This window comes from Scyliorhinus torazame, chromosome 22, assembly GCF_047496885.1.
Source record: "Scyliorhinus torazame isolate Kashiwa2021f chromosome 22, sScyTor2.1, whole genome shotgun sequence".
Taxonomy (NCBI): Eukaryota; Metazoa; Chordata; class Chondrichthyes; order Carcharhiniformes; family Scyliorhinidae; genus Scyliorhinus; species Scyliorhinus torazame.
In genome coordinates, this window is record NC_092728.1 from 102341238 (window position 1) to 102361271 (window position 20034).

At 49.2% G+C, this 20034-nt stretch overlaps 1 protein-coding gene across 1 annotated transcript in view; it reads left to right on the forward strand.

The window, feature by feature from the left end:
• col27a1b (collagen, type XXVII, alpha 1b) overlaps positions 1-20034 on the forward strand; it is a 699034-nt gene that overhangs the window by 169186 nt on the left and 509814 nt on the right. The window contains exon 6 of the mRNA XM_072487808.1: positions 14727-14780. Within this exon, the coding sequence (XP_072343909.1) occupies positions 14727-14780 (54 nt within the window). The remainder of the gene's footprint in view (positions 1-14726; positions 14781-20034) is intronic.

The window sequence follows — 20034 nt, forward strand, 5'->3', positions numbered from 1 at the left end:
TGAGCAGGGGGACGGCCGCTACCGAGCGCTCTCGGGCAGCCGCAGACCCGTACACAATAAATTCCCCTGGAAAACCGTTGCAAAGAGTGCCTGGGCCACATATCCAAGCACTGGCCTCAGTCACCAGGCACCTCTTAACGTTTTATTCCAGCCGGGACCGTTCATCCCGTCCAGGATCGAGGTGGCCAGACAAATCAGCCCACCTGTCAGTTGCAAAAGCAGAGACGAGGCACAGTGGTTAGCACCGTTGCTTCACAGCGCCAGGGTCCCGGGTTCGATTCCCGGCTTGGGTCACCGCCTGTGCGGAGTCTGCACGTTCTCCCCCGTGTCTGCGTGGGTTTCCTTCCGGGTGCTCCGGTTTCCTCCCGCAAGTCCCGACAGACGTGCTTGTTAGGTGAATTGGACGTTCTGAATTCTCCCTCCGTGTCCCCGAACAGGCTCCAGAATGTGGTGACTAGGGGCTTTTCACCGTAACTTCATTGCAGTGTTAATGTAAGCCTCCATGTGTCAATAAAGATGAGAAAAAATTATAAAAATTAAAATTGCTTCCAATTGGCACCTTAATGGGCTAAGTTGCCTGCTTGATTGTCGGCATGCGCTGGTCTGACTCTCGCATGCGCCCACTGCCCGACTACGCGATGAGGTTGGGCGCGCGCCTGCCCCAGAAACCTAAAATTCCGGCCTTGGAATAGAGCAATAGCGTCGCTGTTAATAACAAACCCAACCTGTGTGCAGGTATTTAAAGGTGGTGGTAGCAACAGCAGTGATTCCAGGGGCTCAGAAACGCAGCCATTTTCTTTTTGCCAGCCCCCTTCAAAGGCTGCCTTGCCCTTTGTGACATCGTAAACATTGGACCGCAGCGACACAGGCCGCTGTTTCCTTCTGACCGCTCGTACAAGTCAGTGCCGAGGTTTCTCCAACAGAGTCAATTGTACAGCAGGAACCTCAGGCACTATTACTCCAAACAAAAACCCACCCAGCAGTTTCTCAGAACAGGGGGTTATTTATGAGGGCTGAAGTATGCTCATTATCTCATTAAGCTTGCTGTGCAACAACTCGGGAGGCAGATAAACATTGTCATTGTCAGGCCGCAGAATCCCTCTCGGCATTAAGCTGACTGACTTCCTTTCAACGCGAGGAGTGATTGCTCCAGGAATAATGATCTGACTGTCAGCAGCACTGTGATTTGCTGCCGCTATGACTGCTATTATTATTGAGGACTTGATTGCACAAGGACATAGTGGAGCTTTTTAAGAATAGCAGTGAGTTAAAGGACTTGTATTTCTACAGTGCTGTTCGCAACCCCTGGATGTGTCAACGCACTTCACAGCCAATCAAATGTTTTGTCACTGTTGTAACGTAGGAAACACGTCAGCCAATTGGTGCACAGCAAACAAAGATCTGATAATGATCCGATAATCTTTTTCTCTTATAAATTGAAAGTACCCAATTATAGATTTTTTTTTCCACTTAAGTGGCAATTAAGCGTGGCCAATCCATCTACCCTGCACATCTTTGGGTTCTGGCGATGAATCCCACGCAGACACGGGGAGAACGTGAAACGCCGCGCAGACAGTGACCCGGGGCCGGGATCGAACTCGGGTCCTCAGCGCCATGGCAGCAGTGCTAACCACTGCGCCACCGTGCCTCCCCGATTCAGATTCATGGATGCTACCAAGTTGCAATTCATTTAATCTGGTCACGAAATATGAATCCAAGACTGGTATTTGGAATTGGGGTACAAATCAGCCGTGGTCAAATTCATGGCAGAACAGACTCAATGGCTATAAGTTAGGAGAGGTGAATGTGCGACGAGGCCTGGGTGTCCTCATATGCCAGTCACTGAAGATAAGCATACAGGTACAGCAAGCGGTAAAGAAGGCAAATGGTATGTCAGCCTTCACACCGAGAGGATTCGAGTACAGGAGCAGGGATGTCTTGCTGCAATTACACAGGGCCTTGGTGAGGCCACACTTAGGACATTGTGTACAGTTTTGGTCTCCTTATCTGAGGAAGGGTGTTCTTGCGAGAGAGAGGGTGCAGGAAAGGTTTTCCAGACTGATTCCTGGGATGGCGGGACTGAGGCATGAGGAGATATTGAGTCGGTTAGGATTATATTTGCTGGAGCTTGGAAGAATGAGGGGGGAACATCATAGAAACCTATTAAATTCAGGACAAGGCAGGGTAGATGGATGAAGGATGTTCCCGATGGAGGGTGAGTCCAGAACCGGGGTCATAGTCTAACGATACGACGTAAACCTTTAGGGGCACAGGTAGGCGCTTCTGTGGACGTGAAAGAGACTCCAGGTTGGTATGTTGCCTCCCTGGTGCCAGGGTCCAGGATGTCTCTGAACGGGTAGCGGGCATCCTGAAGGGGGAGGGCAAACAGGCTGAGGTCGTTGTACATATTGGTACTAGCGACATAGGCAGGAAGGGGCATGTGGTCCTGCAGCAGGAGTTCAGGGAGCTAGGCAGAAAGTTAAAAGACAGGACCTTGAGGGTTGTAATCTCGGATTACTCCCTGTGCCACGTGCCAGTGAGGCTAGGAATAGGAAGACAGAGCAGCTAAACACGTGGCTAAACAGCTGTTGTAGGAGGGAGGGTTTCCGTTATCTGGACCACTGGAAGCTCTTCCGTGGCAGGTGTGAGCTGTATAAGAAGGACGGGTTGCATCTAAACTGGAGAGGCATAAATATCCTGGCCGCGAGGTTTGCTAGTGTCACACGGGAGGGTTTAAACTAGTATGACGGGGATGGGTACCAGAGCAATAGGTCAGAAGGTGAAAGCATTGAGGGAGAACTAGGGAATAGGGCCAGTATGGCTCTGAGGAAGAGCAGACAGGGGGATGTTGCTGAAAACAGCGGGTCTGGTGGCCTGAAGTGCATATGTTTTGATGCAAGAAGTATTACGGGTAAGGCAGATGAACTTAGAGCTTGGATTAGTACTTGGAACTATGATGTTGTTGCCATTACAGAGACCTGGTTGAGGGAAGGACAGGATTGGCAGCTAAACGTTCCAGGATTTAGATGTTTCAGCGGGATAGAGGGGGATGTAAAAGGGGTGACGGAGTTGCGCTACTGGTTAGGGAGAATATCACAGCTGTACTACAGGAGGACACCTTAGAGGGCAGCGAGGCTATATGCCTATATCAGGAATAAGAAGGGTGCAGTCACAATGTTGGGGGTTTACTACAGGCCTCCCAACAGCCAGCGGGAGATAGAGGAGCAGATAGGTAGACAGATTTTGGAAACGAGTAAAAACAATAGGGTTGTTGTGATGGGAGACTTCAACTTCCCCAATATTGACTGGAACTCATTTAGTGCTAGGGGCCTGGACGGGGCAGAGTTTGTAAGGAGCATCCAGGAGGGCTTCTTAAAACAATATGTAGACAGTCCAACGAGGGAAGGGGCTGTACTGGACCTGGTATTGCAGAATGAGCCCGGCGGGGTGGTAGAAGTTTCAGTAGGGGAGCATTTTGGGAACAGTGACCACAATTCAATAAGTTTTAAAGTGCTGGTGGATAAGGATAAGAGTGGTCCTAGGATTAATGTGCTAAATTGGGGGAAGGCTAATTATAACAATATTAGGCGGGAACTGAAGAACATAGATTGGGGGCGAATGTTCGAGGGTAAATCAACACTTGACATGTGGGAGGCTTTCAAATTTGAAAAGAATTCAGGACCGGCATGTTCCTGTGCGGAAGAAGGATAAATACGGCAAATTTCGGGAACCTTGGATAACGAGAGATATTGTAGGCCTCGTCAAAAAGAAAAAGGAGGCATTTGTCAGGGCTAGAAGGCTGGGAACAGACGAAGCCTGTGTGGAATATAAGGAAAGTAGGAAGGAAATGAAGCAAGGAGTCAGGGGGGCTAGAAGAGGTCACGAAAAGTCATTGGCAAATAGGGTTAAGGAAAATCCCAAGGCTTTTTACACATACATAAAAAGCAAGAGGGTAGCCAGGGAAAGGGTTGGCCCACTGAAGGATAGGCAAGGGAATCTACATGTGGAGCCAGAGGAAATGGGCGAGGTACTAAATGAATACTTTGCATCAGTATTCACCAAAGAGAAGGAATTGGAGGATGTTAAGTCTGGAGAAGGGCGTGTAGATAGCCTGGGTCACATTGAGATCCAAAAAGACGAGGTGTTGGGCGTATTGAAAAATATTAAGGTAGATAAGTCCCCAGGGGCGGATGGGATCTACCCCAGAATACTGAAGGAGGCTAGCGAGGAAATTGCTGAGGCTTTGACAGAAATCTTTGGATCCTCACTGTCTTCAGGTGATGTCCCGGAGGATTGGAGAATAGCCAATGTTGTCCCTTTGTTTAAGAAGGGTAGCAAGGATAATCCATGGAACTACAGGCCGGTGAGCCTTACGTCAGTGGTAGGGAAATTACTGGAGAGAATTCTTCGAGACAGGATCTACTCCCATTTGGAAGCAAATGGACGTATTAGTGAGAGGCAGCATGGTTTTGTGAAGGGGAGGTCGTGTCTCACTAACTTGATAGAGTTTTTCGAGGAGGTCACAAAGATGATTGATGCAGGTAGGGCAGTGGATGTTGTCTATATGGACTTCAGTAAGGCCTTTGACAAGGTCCCTCATGGTAGACTGGTACAAAAAGTGAAGTCACACGGGATCGGGGTGAGCTGGCAAGGTGGATACAGAACTGGCTAGGTCATAGAAGACAGAGAGTAGCAATGGAAGGGTACTTTTCTAATTGGAGGGCTGTGACTAGTGGTGTTCCTCAGGGATCAGTGCTGGGACTTTTGCTGTTTGTAGTATATATAAATGATTTGGAGGAAAATGTAACTGGTCTGATTAGTAAATTTGCAGACGACACAAAGGTTGGTGGAATTGCGGATAGCGATGAGGACTGTCAGAGGATACAACAGGATTTAGATTGTTTGGAGACTTGGGCGGAGAGATGGCAGATGGAGCTTAATCCGAACAAATGTGAGGTAATGCATTTTGGAAGGTCTAATGCAGGTCGGGAATATACAGTGAATGGTAGAACCCTCAAGAGTATTGAAAGTCAGAGCGATCTAGGTGTACAGGTCCACAGGTCACTGAAAGGGGCAACACAGGTGGAGAAGGTAGTCAAGAAGGCATACGGCATGCTTGCTTTCATTGGCCGGGGCATTGAGTATAAGAATTGGCAAGTCATGTTGCAGCTGTATAGAACCTTAGTTAGGCCACACTTGGAGTATAGTGTTCAATTCTGGTCGCCACACTACCAGAAGGATGTGGAGGCTTTAGAGAGGGTGCAGAAGAGATTTAGCAGAATGTTGCCTGGTATGGAGGGCATTAGCAATGAGGAGCGGTTGAATAAACTTGGATTGTTCGCACCGGAATGACGGAGGTTCAGGGGCGACCTGATAGAGGTCTACAAAATTATGAGGGGCATAGACAGAGTGGATAGTCAGAGACTTTTCCCCAGAGTAGAGGGATCAATTACTAGGGGGCATAGGTTTAAGGTGCGGGGGGGCAAGGTTTACAGGAGATGTATGAGGCAAGTTTTTTTCACAGGGTAGAGGGTGCCTGGAACTCGCTGCCGGAGGAGGTGGCGGAAGCAGGGACAATAGTGACATTTAAGGGGCATCTTGACAAATACATGAATAGGATGGGAATGGAGGGATACGGACCCCGGAAGTGTAGAAGATTTTAGTTTAGACGGGCAGCATGATCGGCACGGGCTTGGAGGGTCGAAGGTTCCTGTGCTGTACTTTTCTTCGTTCTTTGTTCTTTGACTGAGATGAGGAGAAATTTCTTCACCCGGAGAATGGTGAGTCTGGAACTCGTCACCAAAGGAAGAGGGCGAAGCCAAAACATTGTATTTAAGGAGGATTTAGGTACAGCACTTGGAACAAAGGGGATCAATTGGTATGGGGGGAAAGCGGGGTTAGGCTATTGAGTTGGATGATGAAGGGCCGAATGGCCTATGCCTGCTCCTATTTTCTATGTTTCTATGTCAGCGGCTGAATGCACTCCTTCTCTTACTACACCGAAAAGTCTTTGGCAAAACTGCAAGTAATGTCAACTTAGAACAGCAGCTTCCAGCCAGACTGGGAAAGCCTTGTTCAGAGAATAGTCATGGATGTGAATGTGGTTCTCTCTTCGAGACCCCACATCCCTTCATAAACAATCATATAAACTGGCGGAGAAATTTCTAAATGATTTACTCGCCTTCTTACATTTAACAGTCAGAATCCCGTTATTTGAATTTTGGGTTACTTTTACACAACTGAGGTTTGTTGGCACGTACCGATTCCAGATTGCAACAGTTAGATTTGCAGAATGATACATTCGCAGTAAACCTCTTTCCCTGTGTTTTTTATCTGCAGAAAAAGACAATTGATTCCAGGTTCTGATGGAGGGATAGGGACAGCTTGGGATGAGAAATATTACATAACTTCTATTTATTGACTGGACTAGTGGCCTGACTATGAAAGGGCTTTGTTTACCGATGTCGTTTTGTACTTGTTCATCGCTTGCCAGGCCAACATTTATTCCCCATCCCTAATTGCCCCTTGAGAAGGTGGCGGTCAGCTGCCTCCTCGGAACCGCTGCAGCTCCTGTGGTGGAGGTGCAAGGAGAAAGTTGGGGAGGAAATCCCACAGTTTTGACCCAGAGACAGTGAATGAACAGTTCCAAGCCGGTACGGTGAGTGGCTTTGAGGGGAACTTCCAGGCGGTGCTGTTCCCATGTGTCTGCTGCCCTTGTCCTCCCGGCTGTTGGAGGCTGCGGGTTTGGTAGGTGCTGTCGAAGGAGCCTTGGCGAGTTGACGCAGTGCATCTTGTACACACGGCTGCCACTGTGCGTCGGTGGTGGAAGCAGTGATTGTTCAAGGTGGTGGCAGCATGGTAGCGCAGTGGTTAGCACAATTGCTTCAAAGCTCCAGTTCCCCAGGTTCGATTCCGGCTTGGGTCACTGTCTGTGCGGTGTCTGCACATCCGCCCCGTGTGTGCGTGGGTTTCCTCCGGGTGCTCTGGTTTCCTCCCACAGTCCAAAGATGTGCAGGTTAGGTGGATTGGCTATGCTAAATTGCCCTTAGTATCCAAAATTGCCCTTAGTGTTAGGTGGGGTTACTGGGTTATGGGGATAGGGTGGAGGTGTTGACCTTGGGTAGGGTGCTCTTTCCAAGAGCTGGTGCAGACTCGATGGGCCGAATGGCCTCCTTCTGCACTGTAAATTCTATGATAATCTATGGATGGGGTTCCTTTTTGACAGCCAGGGGACTACAAAATGTGACTGTTTGAAATTTGGTATTCTTGTCCACCGATTATATTTCCGGCAGCTTGCTGTGCACAAACAGTGAGGTGTTGGGTGTTCTGGATCACAAACAGGTCACCAACATTGGAAGTGGTGCAACTCTATTTTATTATACGGTTAACTATATTAACATACTTGAACTGTGGGTAAATGCAATACCAGCTTTAACTGTTGACCCTTGCCTAGTCCTAACCAGGTGATGCACTCAGTACATGGTGAATGTCTGTGTTGCAGGCTGTGAGCTCTGTGCTCCGAGCTGGCTGCTACTAGAATGAGCGGGAACTCTCCTGTCCCCTGTCTTTATAGTGCGTGTGCTCTCACTGGTGATTGGCTGCGGTGTTGTGTATGCTGATTGGTCCCGCTGTGTGTCCATCAGTGTGTGTGTCTGCACCATAATATACTGGTGTATATTATGACAAACAGGTTGCTGATTTTCTTACATTACAACAGTGACTACGCTTCAGAAGTATTTCATTGGCTGTAATTGTTTTGGGATGGCCTATGAGTGTGAATCCGTGCAAGTCTTGTCCTCATAGACATTTTATTTTCAATGAAGAGAATGAGAAATTGGAAAGGACTCAGTTTCATGGTTTCGGGCCAAATGTATTGGATGTGAATGTTTGCAGACGTGTTTCTGACTGGTGTGTGGGTACTCAGTGTACCAGCTGGACACTGTGTCAAGTGTGGCATTTTATTCTACAATCTAATGACATTTTCTAAAGAACAGCAGTGACACCATGGGTAACATCTTGTCAATAATGAAATGGTGTAATTAACAATTGGATTGAGGAATTTATAATGCTAGATATGAGAGGAACTACAGGAAGAGGAGGGAAACGGCCAATGTGAAAAATTGCCCAGGTTTGTCCTGTACACAAACAGGACAAATCCAGCCCAGCCAATTACCGTCCTATCAGTCTACTCTCCACCATCAGCAAAGTGGCAGAAGGATTCATCAACAGTGTTATTGTCACAAGTCGGCTTACATTAACACTGCAATGAAAATCCCCTAGTCGCCACATTCCGGCACCTGTTCGGGTACACAGAGGGAGAATTCAGAATGTCCAAATTACCTAACAGCACGTCTTTCGGGACTTGTGGGAGGAAACCAGACCACCCGGAGGAAACCCACGCAGACACGGGGAGAACGTGCAGACTCAGCACAGTGACCCAAGACGGGAATTGAACTGGGGCCCTGGAGCTGTGAAGCAAAAGTGCTACCCACTGTGCTACTGTGCTGCCCACTTACTGAGTGATAACCTGCTCACGGACGCTCAGTTTGGGTTCCGCCAGGGTCACTCAGCTCCTGACCTCATTACAGCCTTGGTTCAAACGTGGACAAAAGAGCTGAATGCCAGAGAGGAGGCGAGAGTGATTGCCCTTGACATCAAGGCAACATTTGACTGAATAGGAGCCCGAGCTAAACTGGAGTCAATGGGAATCAGGGGGGAAACTCTCCGCTGGTTGGAGTCATACCTGGCACAAAGGAAGATGGTTGTGGTGGTTGGAAGTCAATCATCTCCACTCCAGGATAACACTGCAGGAGTTCCTCAGGGTAGTGTCCTAGGCCCAACCATCTTCAGCTGCTTCATCAATGACCTTAATTCCATCATAAGTTAGGATATTTGGGGATGTTGGCAGATGACTCAATGGGCTGAATGGCTTCCTTCTGCACTGTAAATTCTATGACTGCACAATGCTCAGCACCATTCACGACTCCTCAGATACTGAGCAGTCCATGTCCAAATGCAGCAAGACCTGGACAATATCCAGGCTCGGGCTGCCAAGTGGCAAGTTACATTCATGCTACACAAGTGTCAGGAAATGACCATCACCTGCAAGAGAGGATCTAACCACCGCCCCTTGACATTCAATGGCATTACCATCGCTGAATCCCCCACAATCCAAATTCTGGGGGTTACTATTGATCAGAAATTGAACTGGACAAGCCACGTTAATACTGTGGCTGTCAGGGCAGGTCAAAGGCTAGGAATTCTACGGTGTGTAACCCCCCCAAAGCCTGTCCACCAAAGGCACAAGTCAGGTGTGTAATGGAATACTCTCCACTTGCCTGGATGAGTGCAGCTCCAACAACACTGAAGAAGCTCGACACCACCCAGGACAAAGCAGCGACGCTTGATAGCTCCTCCTTCCACAAACATTCAAATCCTCCACCACTGATGCACAGAAGCAGCCGTGTGTACCATCTACAAGATGCAGTGCAGTAACTCACCAAGGTTCCTTCGGCAGCACCCATGGCCACTACCACCTAGAAGGACAAGAGCAGCAGATACCTGGGAACCCCACCACCTGGAGGTTCCCCTCCGAGTCACTCACCACCCTGACTTGTGAATATATTGCTGTTTCTTCACTGCCACTGGGGCAACATCCTGGAATTCCCTCTCTAATAGCACAGTGGGTGTACCTACACCTCAGGGACTGCAGCGGTTCAAGAAGGCAGCTCACCACCACCTTCCCAAGGGCAACTAGGGATGGGCAATAAATGCTGGCCTTAGCAGTGATTCCCACATCCCATAAATGATTTTTTTTTAAATCAGCAACTTATGGTGTCAGATCTGAGTGGAAAGGCAGGAAGAGGAGGGAGCAACCAAGGGGATGTTTAAGTAACTGACTAAAAGTAAAACCTTGCTTATTTGTTGTAGTGATTTCATAGGAACATAGGAATTAGGAGCACAAATAGACAATTTAGCTCCTCAAGCGTGCTCCACCATTCAATCAGATCATGGCTGATCTCTTCCTGGTTTCAAATCCACCCCCCACCAGTTCCCCATATCCCTTTGACACATTTGTTTTTATCAGAAATATATCTATCTCCTTCTTGAAACCATTTCATGATTCAGCACTGTGGGGCAGCGAGTGCCGCAAATTCACCACCCTCTGCGAGAATTAGGTCCTCCCCTTCTCCGTTTTAAATTTACCACCTTTCAACCTATATCGGTGACCTCTCGTTCTAGTTTGTCCCACCAGGCGGAACATTTGGTCTACGTTTACTTTATCAATCCCTTTTAGTATTTTACACACCTCGATCGGATCCCCTCTCATCCTTCTAAACTCCAGCGAGTAAAAGCCCAAGCGGTTTAATCTCTCCTCATACATCAACCCTTTCATCCCCGGAATCAGTCTGGTGAATCTCCTCTGAAACTGCCTCCAGTGCCACCACATCCTTCCTCAAGTGAAGAGACCAAAACTGGACATAATACTCCAGATGTGGTCTCACCAGCACTCTCTATACAATTTCAAATCAAAATTGTGAGTTCATAGAAGTGTTGAAATTTACAACGCAGAAGGAGGCCATTCTGCCCGTCTTGCCCCCCCCTCCCCCCCCTCGCCCTCCAATCCTGCGATCAGTGAGCTGCCATCCAGCTGATGGGTGGTTGGTTATCTTGAAATGACTGGGCCTTCAACCCACCCCATGTGGCAGGCAGGAGGCTCACTCCACTCAATGAAACAGATGTACTAGAAAACATTTTTACGCTGCGGGTGGTTAGGATCTGGAATGCACTGCCTGAGAACGTTGTGGTGGAAGCAAATTCAATTGTGGCTATTTTTAGGATCAAGTGAAGAAGAGGGGCCATTTGCAGGGCTGTGAGGAGAAAGGGAAGTGGGACTTGGGTGAGCTGCTCTTGTTGGCATAGACACAGGGGACCTCTTTTTCCTTATTCTTTCATGGGCTATTTCAGAGGGCAGCTAAGTGTCAACCATGGGTCCGGAGTCAGGTCTAGGCCAGACCGAGTGAGGACAGCAGACTTTCCCCCCCTTAAAAGCACGAGTGGAAGAGATGTTTTTTTTTTCCGACTCTGGTTGGCACGGTCAGCATTACTGAGACTAGTTTTCAACTCCGGATTTATTCGTTAAATTCAAATTCCGCCAGCTGCAATTGTGAACTGAATGGGGATTTGAACCCACATCCCTAGAGCATTAGCTTGGGCCTCTGGATTACCCGTCCAGTGGACGTCACACCGCTGTCTGCTCCAGCTTCGCCACTGTAACCATTCTCTGTTAAATGCAATAGCTCAAGAGAGTGAAGAGATCTGTGCTAAAGCACCTTAAGAATTTGGGTGTTTAGATTCATCTGGTCCTGCTCATCTTTCTTTTCGAGTCAATTGGATTCTGATGAGGTAGTCCAGATTGCGGATCCGACCAGAGTGGAATTTCTTATCCCAGCTGCCCGCGGTAATTTTTCCTCACTTTGTTCCAGTTTGACAGTAAGACGTAAGGAAAACAAAAACTCCTGGCACTCAAATAACTTTGGAGGTTCGTCACAGACTTGATTGGAAGTTTGAATTGAGCCAAGGTTTACTTTCGTGAATAATGAGCCAAGTTCTTGACTGGACGGAGTCATTTTCACTGATATTCCTCGGTGCTTGTCAGTGAATTATTTCGTCCTCCGTGTTTTGTGCAATGGCAGATTATTCTTATTTATTATTGTCCAGTTTATCCTCCTGCTTTTCTAACTCAATTGAAAACTAGACGCAGCACTCTGTCTACAGATCCGATTCTTTCCCGGGGTCTGTTATACGTGCTCAGGAAATTGATTGTAACACTAAATTCTGTTAACTTCCAAATGCAGCTCAAACTATTTGCACTGAGGCCAGGATTGCGAACCATACAGGGAGTAGCTGATAACATTACATCATTGACTCCATGTATGGTGAGCTTTCAGTAAAAAAAATTCTGTTCAAATTGAAGTCTGTTTCACAAACGGTTCGGAAGATCACACGGACTGTATGAAATTTGGGCATTTTCACTCCTGTGTGGTAATATTTCTCACTTAATTACAATCCTTGCAATGCCGCTTTCAAGTAACAATCTGGCAGAGGAGCAGTTAAGAGGCCTTGCTTGAAAAATGATCTGTTATGAGCTGTCAAACAAATTAAGAAATCTGGATAAAGAACGGCAGGCTAGGTTTGAGGGGGTTGGATTTTACGACTGGGAACGTCGGTGGGCGGGAAATATAGTGTCGCTGGTCGAGCGTGACGGCTCCTCTGCTTCATGTCATCTGCGGGTCATTCTCCTGCAGGCGAGCCCTGGTGGGCAGCAATTAAACTAATCAACGGTCATTTAAGGCCAATTGAACCAGGCCGCCTGGGATTTTCCACTCAGCTTCTGGGTTCCAGGGGGCAGTTAGGAACAGTTTGACTGCGTGGAGGTTAGAGGCCCGCTGCATGCCTGCCTGGGTTCAGAAGCAGCTGCAGGCCACCCTAAGCAGGGACTGTATTTTCATCTTTTCCACTGGAGACTCCCATACACACATGTACCAGCAGAGGGAGTCTGCTAGGAAGAGATACATCCTTCTGGTAGCGTGGCGACCAGAATTGAACACTATATGTTGTCATATCGATAAGAGTTGAGAAGACAAACCAAACTACATTAAGCCACTCAACAGATTTTAAGGCTTTCTACAAATGGAACCGTTGGTGACCCTATTCGTTTGCCCAATCTTTCGACAAAATGGGGCTTTTCAAAAGAAAAACTGGAAAGAAACTCCGAGCTTCTGGTCTCTTGTGCCAGTGGATTTTTTCCCCCAAGTCCTCAAGCCAGTCAGTACCCTACTCGGCATGTCCTAATCATTACATCAAGCCAGTCAGTACCCTACTCGGCATGTCCTAATCATTACATCAAGCCAGTCAGTATCCTACTCGGCATGTCCTCATCATTACATCAAACCAGTCAGTATCCTACTCGGCATGTCCTAATCATTACATCAACCCGGGAAAATAATGCTGATGGGTTTTAGATGTAGTCTGGGTTTTCCTCCATCGCGCTGGCCAGTTTCCAACCATTCACTTTCTTCGACGGGCAAAGAAACCACAGTTTAGAAAGTAAGGAGCAGAAAGCCACAACTGTGATATTGTTTTCATTCGCTTTGTAGATGTCAGATAATACCCACGGATTGCATTGTACGGCTCCACCTTCTCTGCCCAACGCGGTCACACACACACTCATCCGTCCGTTCAGTCATTCGCTCATCCACTTCCTGCATCTGTCGTGAAAGGTCGGAATATGTGGCTGAATGAGTGCCAACCAATCTATCAGTACCTTGCCTAAGTGTTGATTATTCCAGTGTTAATTACAGCAAGGAGTGTCAGCAGGATAATTAATTGTAGAAAACAGAAAAGAGACACATTAACTAAAGGATAAATCTGCATTGACAGAGCTCTTTTCACAATCACCTTAAAACTGTTTAATGCAGGAAACATGCCAGCTGAACTCAATGTGATAATCTATATTTCTGATGTAGATTTGAGGGATAAATATTGGCCAGGACATAGTGGATAACGTTCCTGGTTTTCTTTAATTAGTGCAAAGTGATCCGCTACATCCCGTAGAGAGGGCCACAGTTTGACATTACATCTGGAGGTCAGGGGGCTGCACGGTGGTGCAGTGGTTAGCCCTGCTGCCTCACAGCGCCGAGGTCCCGGGTTCGCTCCCGGCCCCGGGTCACTGTCCGTGTGGAGTTTGCACACTGTCCACGTGCGTGTGTCTCACCCTCACAACCCAGAAAGATGTGCAGGGTAGGCAGATTGGCCGTGCTAAATTGCCCCTTAATTGGAAATTTTAAAAAATAACATTTATTAGGTCAGCAGCTTTCACAGTGCAGCACCTCGGTATTGCACAGGTGCTGGAGTGGGATTTGAACCCACAATCACCTGACTCAAGAGGCAAGTGTTCGCCAATTGAGCCACAGCTGACATAGCTATCCAGCTCTGGCCAAACAGTCATTTACCAGCTCAACTCATTGAAGATTTCAACCGAAAGGTTTACAAATGGAACATTTCTTTTTAATCACTCAAACACGAGCGGTTCAGTGACATTATTGCAAATATAAATGTCTGGTTGCTTGACAGTCAAAATGAGCTACTAAACTATAACCCGGGATTCACATTCCTGCGTGCTGGTATCTGGTTAACCATGATAAGTTTCTCCTGCCTAGTAAGAATGTTTTAGAAGTTGTCCTGAAATTACTCACGCTCGAATGTTTGCAGCTAGTTTAAGGTATCCACGTGAACTCTCTGTACTCTGTGGTGAACGTATTCTGGTAACCATTCACCACTGCACAACATTGTACAATGCTGTTGCCCATGTAGGCTCCACCTATGGACCATTGTACTGTACTACACTGATTGTATCATGTTGGTGCCCTTGTGGGCTCCGCCCCCTTGAAGGGAGGTATGAAGAGCAGCTGCCCTGTAGGCGGCTCTCAGTGCAGAGCAGTCGCAGGCAGGCACTGTTCCAGTTGATTAAAGCCACTGTTCACTTCTATTCTCTGTCTCGTGTGAATTGATGGTTGCATCATACTCCTAATGAAGGCAGTACTCGGGGGATCAATTTAGTGAATGGAATTGAGTTTAAGGAACAGCTAGAGGAAGTATTCATGAGTCTCAAGGTGGGAGAGCAAGCTTGACGTCTGTTAACTGTTATCTCTTCTATCTTTCAGGGACATAAAGGTGAACCAGGCATCTCCCCAGGGAAAGCATACAATGGACAAAAGGTCAGAATGGAGTATGACCACAACACCAACAGCAGTTTTATTTATAGAGCATAGAAACACGTTGTGAGGTGCTTCGTGGAGGGAAAAGTTAATTGTAAAAAAGATCCTGACACCATTCTGGATGCGTAAATACAAGGAAAACCTAACAACTGCCATGTTAAAGTAGATTGAAACTATCACGGTGCTTTCTTTTTTTAAAATTTGTTTTTATTCAAAAATTTTCAGTAATCTTTACAAACCATTACAAAAAGAAAACAACAAAAAGCATTGTAATAATTAAGGAAACAACTTAACAAATTAGCAAAACAGCGGTGGGGTATCTGCCCTTTACAAACAAAATCTATCCACCACCCACCCCCCCCCCCCCTTCCCCCCTCCCCCCGTCTGTTTTGCTGCTGCTGCTGACCTCCAACTAACGCTCCGCGAGAAAGTCAAGGAACGGTTGCCACCGCCTGGAGAGCCCCTGCAAGGACCCTCGCAAGGCAAACTTTATCCTCTCTAACCTGAGAAACCCCGCCATGTCACTCACCCAAGCCTCGACGCTTGGGGACTTCGCGTCCCTCCACATTAAGGCAAAGGCCAGAACTCCGGCCTCTTTCGCCTCCTGCACTCCCGGATCACCCGATACCCCAAATATCACTATCCCCCAGCTGGGTTTTACGCGGGTGTCCAAGACCTTGGACATGGCCTTTGCAAAGCCTTTCCAAAATTCCGTAAGTACCGGGCATGTCCAAAACATATGGACAGGCTTTGCTGGGCTCCCTGAGCACCTCATGCACCTGTCCTCCACCCCAAAGAACTTACTCATTCATATGCGCCCGGTGCACCACCTTAAACTGAATCAGGCTAAGCCTGGCGCAAGATGACCAGGGGCTGGTTTAGCACAGGGCTAAATCGCTGGCTTTGAAAGCAGACCAGCAGCACGCTTCAATTCCCGTACCAGCCTCCCCGAACAGGCGCCGGAATGTGGCGACTAGGGGCTTTTCACAGTAACTTCATTTGAAGCCTACTTGTGACAATAAGCGATTTTCATTTTTCATTTTCATTTCAATTGACCCTGCCCAGGGCGCCGGCCCACAGGCCCTCATCCAGCTCCTCACCCAGCTCCTCCTCCCACTTGCCCTTCAGCTCTTCCACCGAGGCCTCCTCCGCCTCCTGCAGCTCCTGGTATATGTCCGATACCTTGCCATCCCCCACCCACACACCCGAGATTACCCTGTCCTGTATCCTCCGGGCCGGAAGCAGCGGAAGTTCCCCCACCTGCTTCCTCACGAAAGCCCAGACCTGCATGTACCTAAAGGTATTCCCTGGGGCAACCCAAATTTCTCCTCCAGTGCCCTCAGACTAGCAAAAGTCCCGTCAATAAACAAGTCCCCCATCCTTTTGATACCCGCTCTGTGCCAGCTTCGGAACCCACCGTCTATTCGATCTGGAATGAACCTGTGATTGTTCCGTATCGGGGTCCAGACTGAAGCCCTTGCCTCTCCCCTGTGCTGTCTCCACTGACCCCAGATCCTCAATGTCGCCACCACCACCGGGCTCGTGGTGTACCGTGTCGGCGGGAGCGGCAGCGGAGCCGTTATCAATGCCCCAGGCTAGTATCCCTGCAAGACGCCACCTCCAACCGCTTCCATGCCACCCCCCCCCTTCCTCTACTACCCACTTCCGAATCATGGATATATTCACTGCCCAATAATAGCTGCAAAAGTCCAGCAGCGCCAGCCCACCCCCACCCCGACTGCGCTCTAAGAACAGTCTCTTAACACACAAATCCCCTAATAATCCTGTTTACCCGCTTGAAAAAGGACTTGGGGATGAGGATGGGAAGACACTGGAAGACGAACAAGAACCTGGGGAGGACCGTCATCTTCTCGGACTGCACCCTGCCCGCCAGGGAAAGCGGCAGCATGTCCCACCTCTTAAAGTCCTCCTCCATCTGATCCACCAGCCGCGCTAAATTGAGCTTGTGCAGGGCATCCCAACTCTTAGCCACCTGAATGCCCAAGTAGCGAAAGCTCCTCTCCACCATCTTGAGCGGTAGCTCTCCCAGTCTCTTTTCCTGGCCCCTCGCATGTATCACAAAAAGCTTGCTTTTCCCAACATTCAGCTTATACCCCGAAAAGTCCCCGAAATCTCTAAGGATCTGCATGACCTCCCCAATCCCCTCCACCAGATCCGCAATGTACAGGAGCAGATCATCCGCATACAGTGAAACACGATGCTCCTCCCTCCCCCTCCCCCCCCCCGAACCAGCCCCCTCCAGTTTCTGGGCTCCCTCAACGCCATGGCCAGCGGCTCGATCACCAGGGAAAACAGCAGGGAGGACAGGGGGCACCCCTGCCTCGTTCCTCAATGTAACCTAAAGTACTCCGACACACACGGTTCGTCAACACAATCGCTACCGGGGCCTGATACAACAATTTAACCCACCCGATAAATTCCTCTCCAAACCCAAATCTGCCAACACTTCCCACAGATACTCCCACTCCACCCCATCGAAGGCTTTCTCCGCGTCCATTGCCGCCACCACTTCTGCATCCCCCCCTTCCGAGGGCATCGTGATCACATTCGGGAGCCTCCGCACATTCGAGTTCAACTGCCTGCTCTTCACAAACCCCGCCTGGTCCTCATTGATCACTCCCGGGACACAGTCCTCAATCCTAGTGGCCAAGATCTTGGCCAACAGTTTGGCATCTACATTAAGGAGCGAAATCGGCCTATAGGAGCCACATTGCAACGGGTCCTTATCTCGCTTAAGGATGAGCGAGATCAGAGCCTGCGACATCGTCGGAGGAAAGGTTCCCTTATCCTGAGCCTCGTTAAAAGTTCTCAACAATAGCAGACCCAGCAGCTCTGAGAATTTCCTGTAAAATTCTACGGGATACCCATCCGGTCCCGGGGCCTTGCCCAACTGCATACCCTCCAACCCCTTAACCAATTCCTCCATATCATGGTGGTTTCATTGGTCCCTCACAAGGCTCACGGGGATACTTTGATGGATCTCCTATGGGACTCATGGAATATGAGCTTCCCCACTCATCGGCAGAGCCTCCCCCACACCCCAGCTGAGGCTCAAAGAGCATGTTGGTTGTCCCAATGGGACTGCAGTGTGTACATAGTTCGCTGTCATGGTCAGGTGTTTTGTTACCTCGATTAAACCAATGTTCACCTTACCACTCGGCTTCCTGGGTCTGGGTTTAATGCAAAGATACTGGGCGTGATCGAATGGCCTCGTCACCCCCGACTTGGTGACGCGACGAGATCTCGCGAGAGGCCTCCTAGCGATCTGGAACTGGCCTTCGCTGGGCGAGGTCCAGATTAATTTATTGAAATGCACCATTATTCTCATTTAAATATGTCTGCACCCGATTCTCCCGAAGCCTGGGAAATAACGTCCATGCCTGGGAGATCTGGCCAGGGCGCTGTTTAGCACTGGCCCACACAAACCTGGACCAGGTGTAACAGCAGCTGGGAGGGTCTCCCAGGCCATTGGAGACCCCTGCGTGGTCGGGCACTGGGCAAGGTGGTACACTGGCACTTCCTCTGGCACCCGGACACCTTGTCACTGCCAGCCTATCACCTGCCACCCAGGCATCCTGGGAGTGCCTGGGTGCCACTGCTAGATTGGCAGGGGCACTGCTAGGGTGCCAGACTGGCAGTGCTAAGATGCCCAAGAGACAGGTTGCCCGTGCTAGGAATCGAGCCCATGGGTGCCCCGTCCTTATAGAGGTGGGGTAAGGATGGGCTCGCGGACCCCCTATGAGGTAGGATAGGGCAGTGAGGCTGTCCGGAGGCCGCAGGGAGTGTCTGAGTGGGGTTGAGTGATCGGGGACAGCATTTAAAAATGTGCCCAGACCTCCTCTGTTCAGGAAGCGAGGTAAATGCGGCCTCAGTTGGGAACGCCGTGCCGAAACCCAAAGAAAACGACAGGGAGTCCCTTATGATAGCAGGGTCATTCTTCGCAGGTGCCGAGAAAGAGCCCTCTATATGCTTCCAAAATAGGATTCTGTTTTTGCACGTTAAATCGCGCCCACTGTTTCATTGGAGCAGGCGAATTCTAACGGCCCGGGGTTCAATCTCTTGTCCATGCTATTAATTGATCTGAGCCTGGATAGTAATGGGAATTCCAATTAGCGGGGGGGGGTAGAGAATCCACCCCAGAATTTTAAATCAGTGCCGATGTGGGAATGGCCATGTATGTCTGAATGGTGTGTGCATCGGAGGTGTTACTTGTCTTCATTGGTTATCGTGACCTCTCAGTAAAGTTGAGGAGTTATTGCAGCACACTATGTAGATAGCGGGTACAGAGGAAATAGGAGCAGGAGTAATTCATTTAGCTCTTTCGAGCCTTTTCCACCATTTTCCAAGATTCTGCCTGATCTACTTTAGGTGTGCGAGTACCCGTGCCCTCTTAATCGGCCCATTCAGCCCTCTCACATTCCACGTGATCAACCGGGTTGGGGGGCTCTTTACCCCCCAATTGACGACTAGCCATCTCCTTTTCCAATCCAGCTCCTCACCCGGTTCCCACGTAGCCGTATCTCCCCCAAGCGGCGCCCCCCCCGCCCTGACCCCCCCATACCAGCTCCCCCTTCTCCCCAGCAGCAGCAACCCAGTTAACCCCCCCCCCCACCCTGCTAGATCCCAAACTAGCGTAATTGCACCCCCCATGTTGCTCCCAGAAGTCAGCAAACTCTGGCCGACCTCGGCTTCCCCCCGTGACCTCGGCTCACACTGTGCAAGGCCCCCTCCTTCCTGCTTCCCTGTTCCCGCCGTGATTACCATAGCGTGGGAACAAAGACCATGCTTCCCTTTTGGCCCCGCCCCCAATGGCCGGCGCCCTCAGCTCCTCATCCTCCCTCCCCCACGACATGGGGAAGAGAGAAAAGTTACAGGGTCGCAGGATTAACAACTTGGGAAGTCATCTCTTCCCTCTTTTCCCCCCCTTCATCCCACATATTCACCCCCCACTTTGTCCCAAACGTTCTTTTTATGGCCCGCTCACTCCTCGACAATAAATGTCCACGCCTCATCTGCCGTTTCGAAGTAGTGGTGTTTCCCTTGATGTGTGACCCACAGTCTTGCCGGTTACAGCATTCCAAATTTAATCTTCCGTTTGTGCAGCACCGCCTTGGCCCGATTAAAGCTTGCCCTCCTTCTCGCCACCTCCGCCCTCCAATCTTGATATACGCGGATCATCGCGTTCTCCCACCTACTGCTCCGAGTTTTCTTTGCCCATCTGAGGACCATCTCT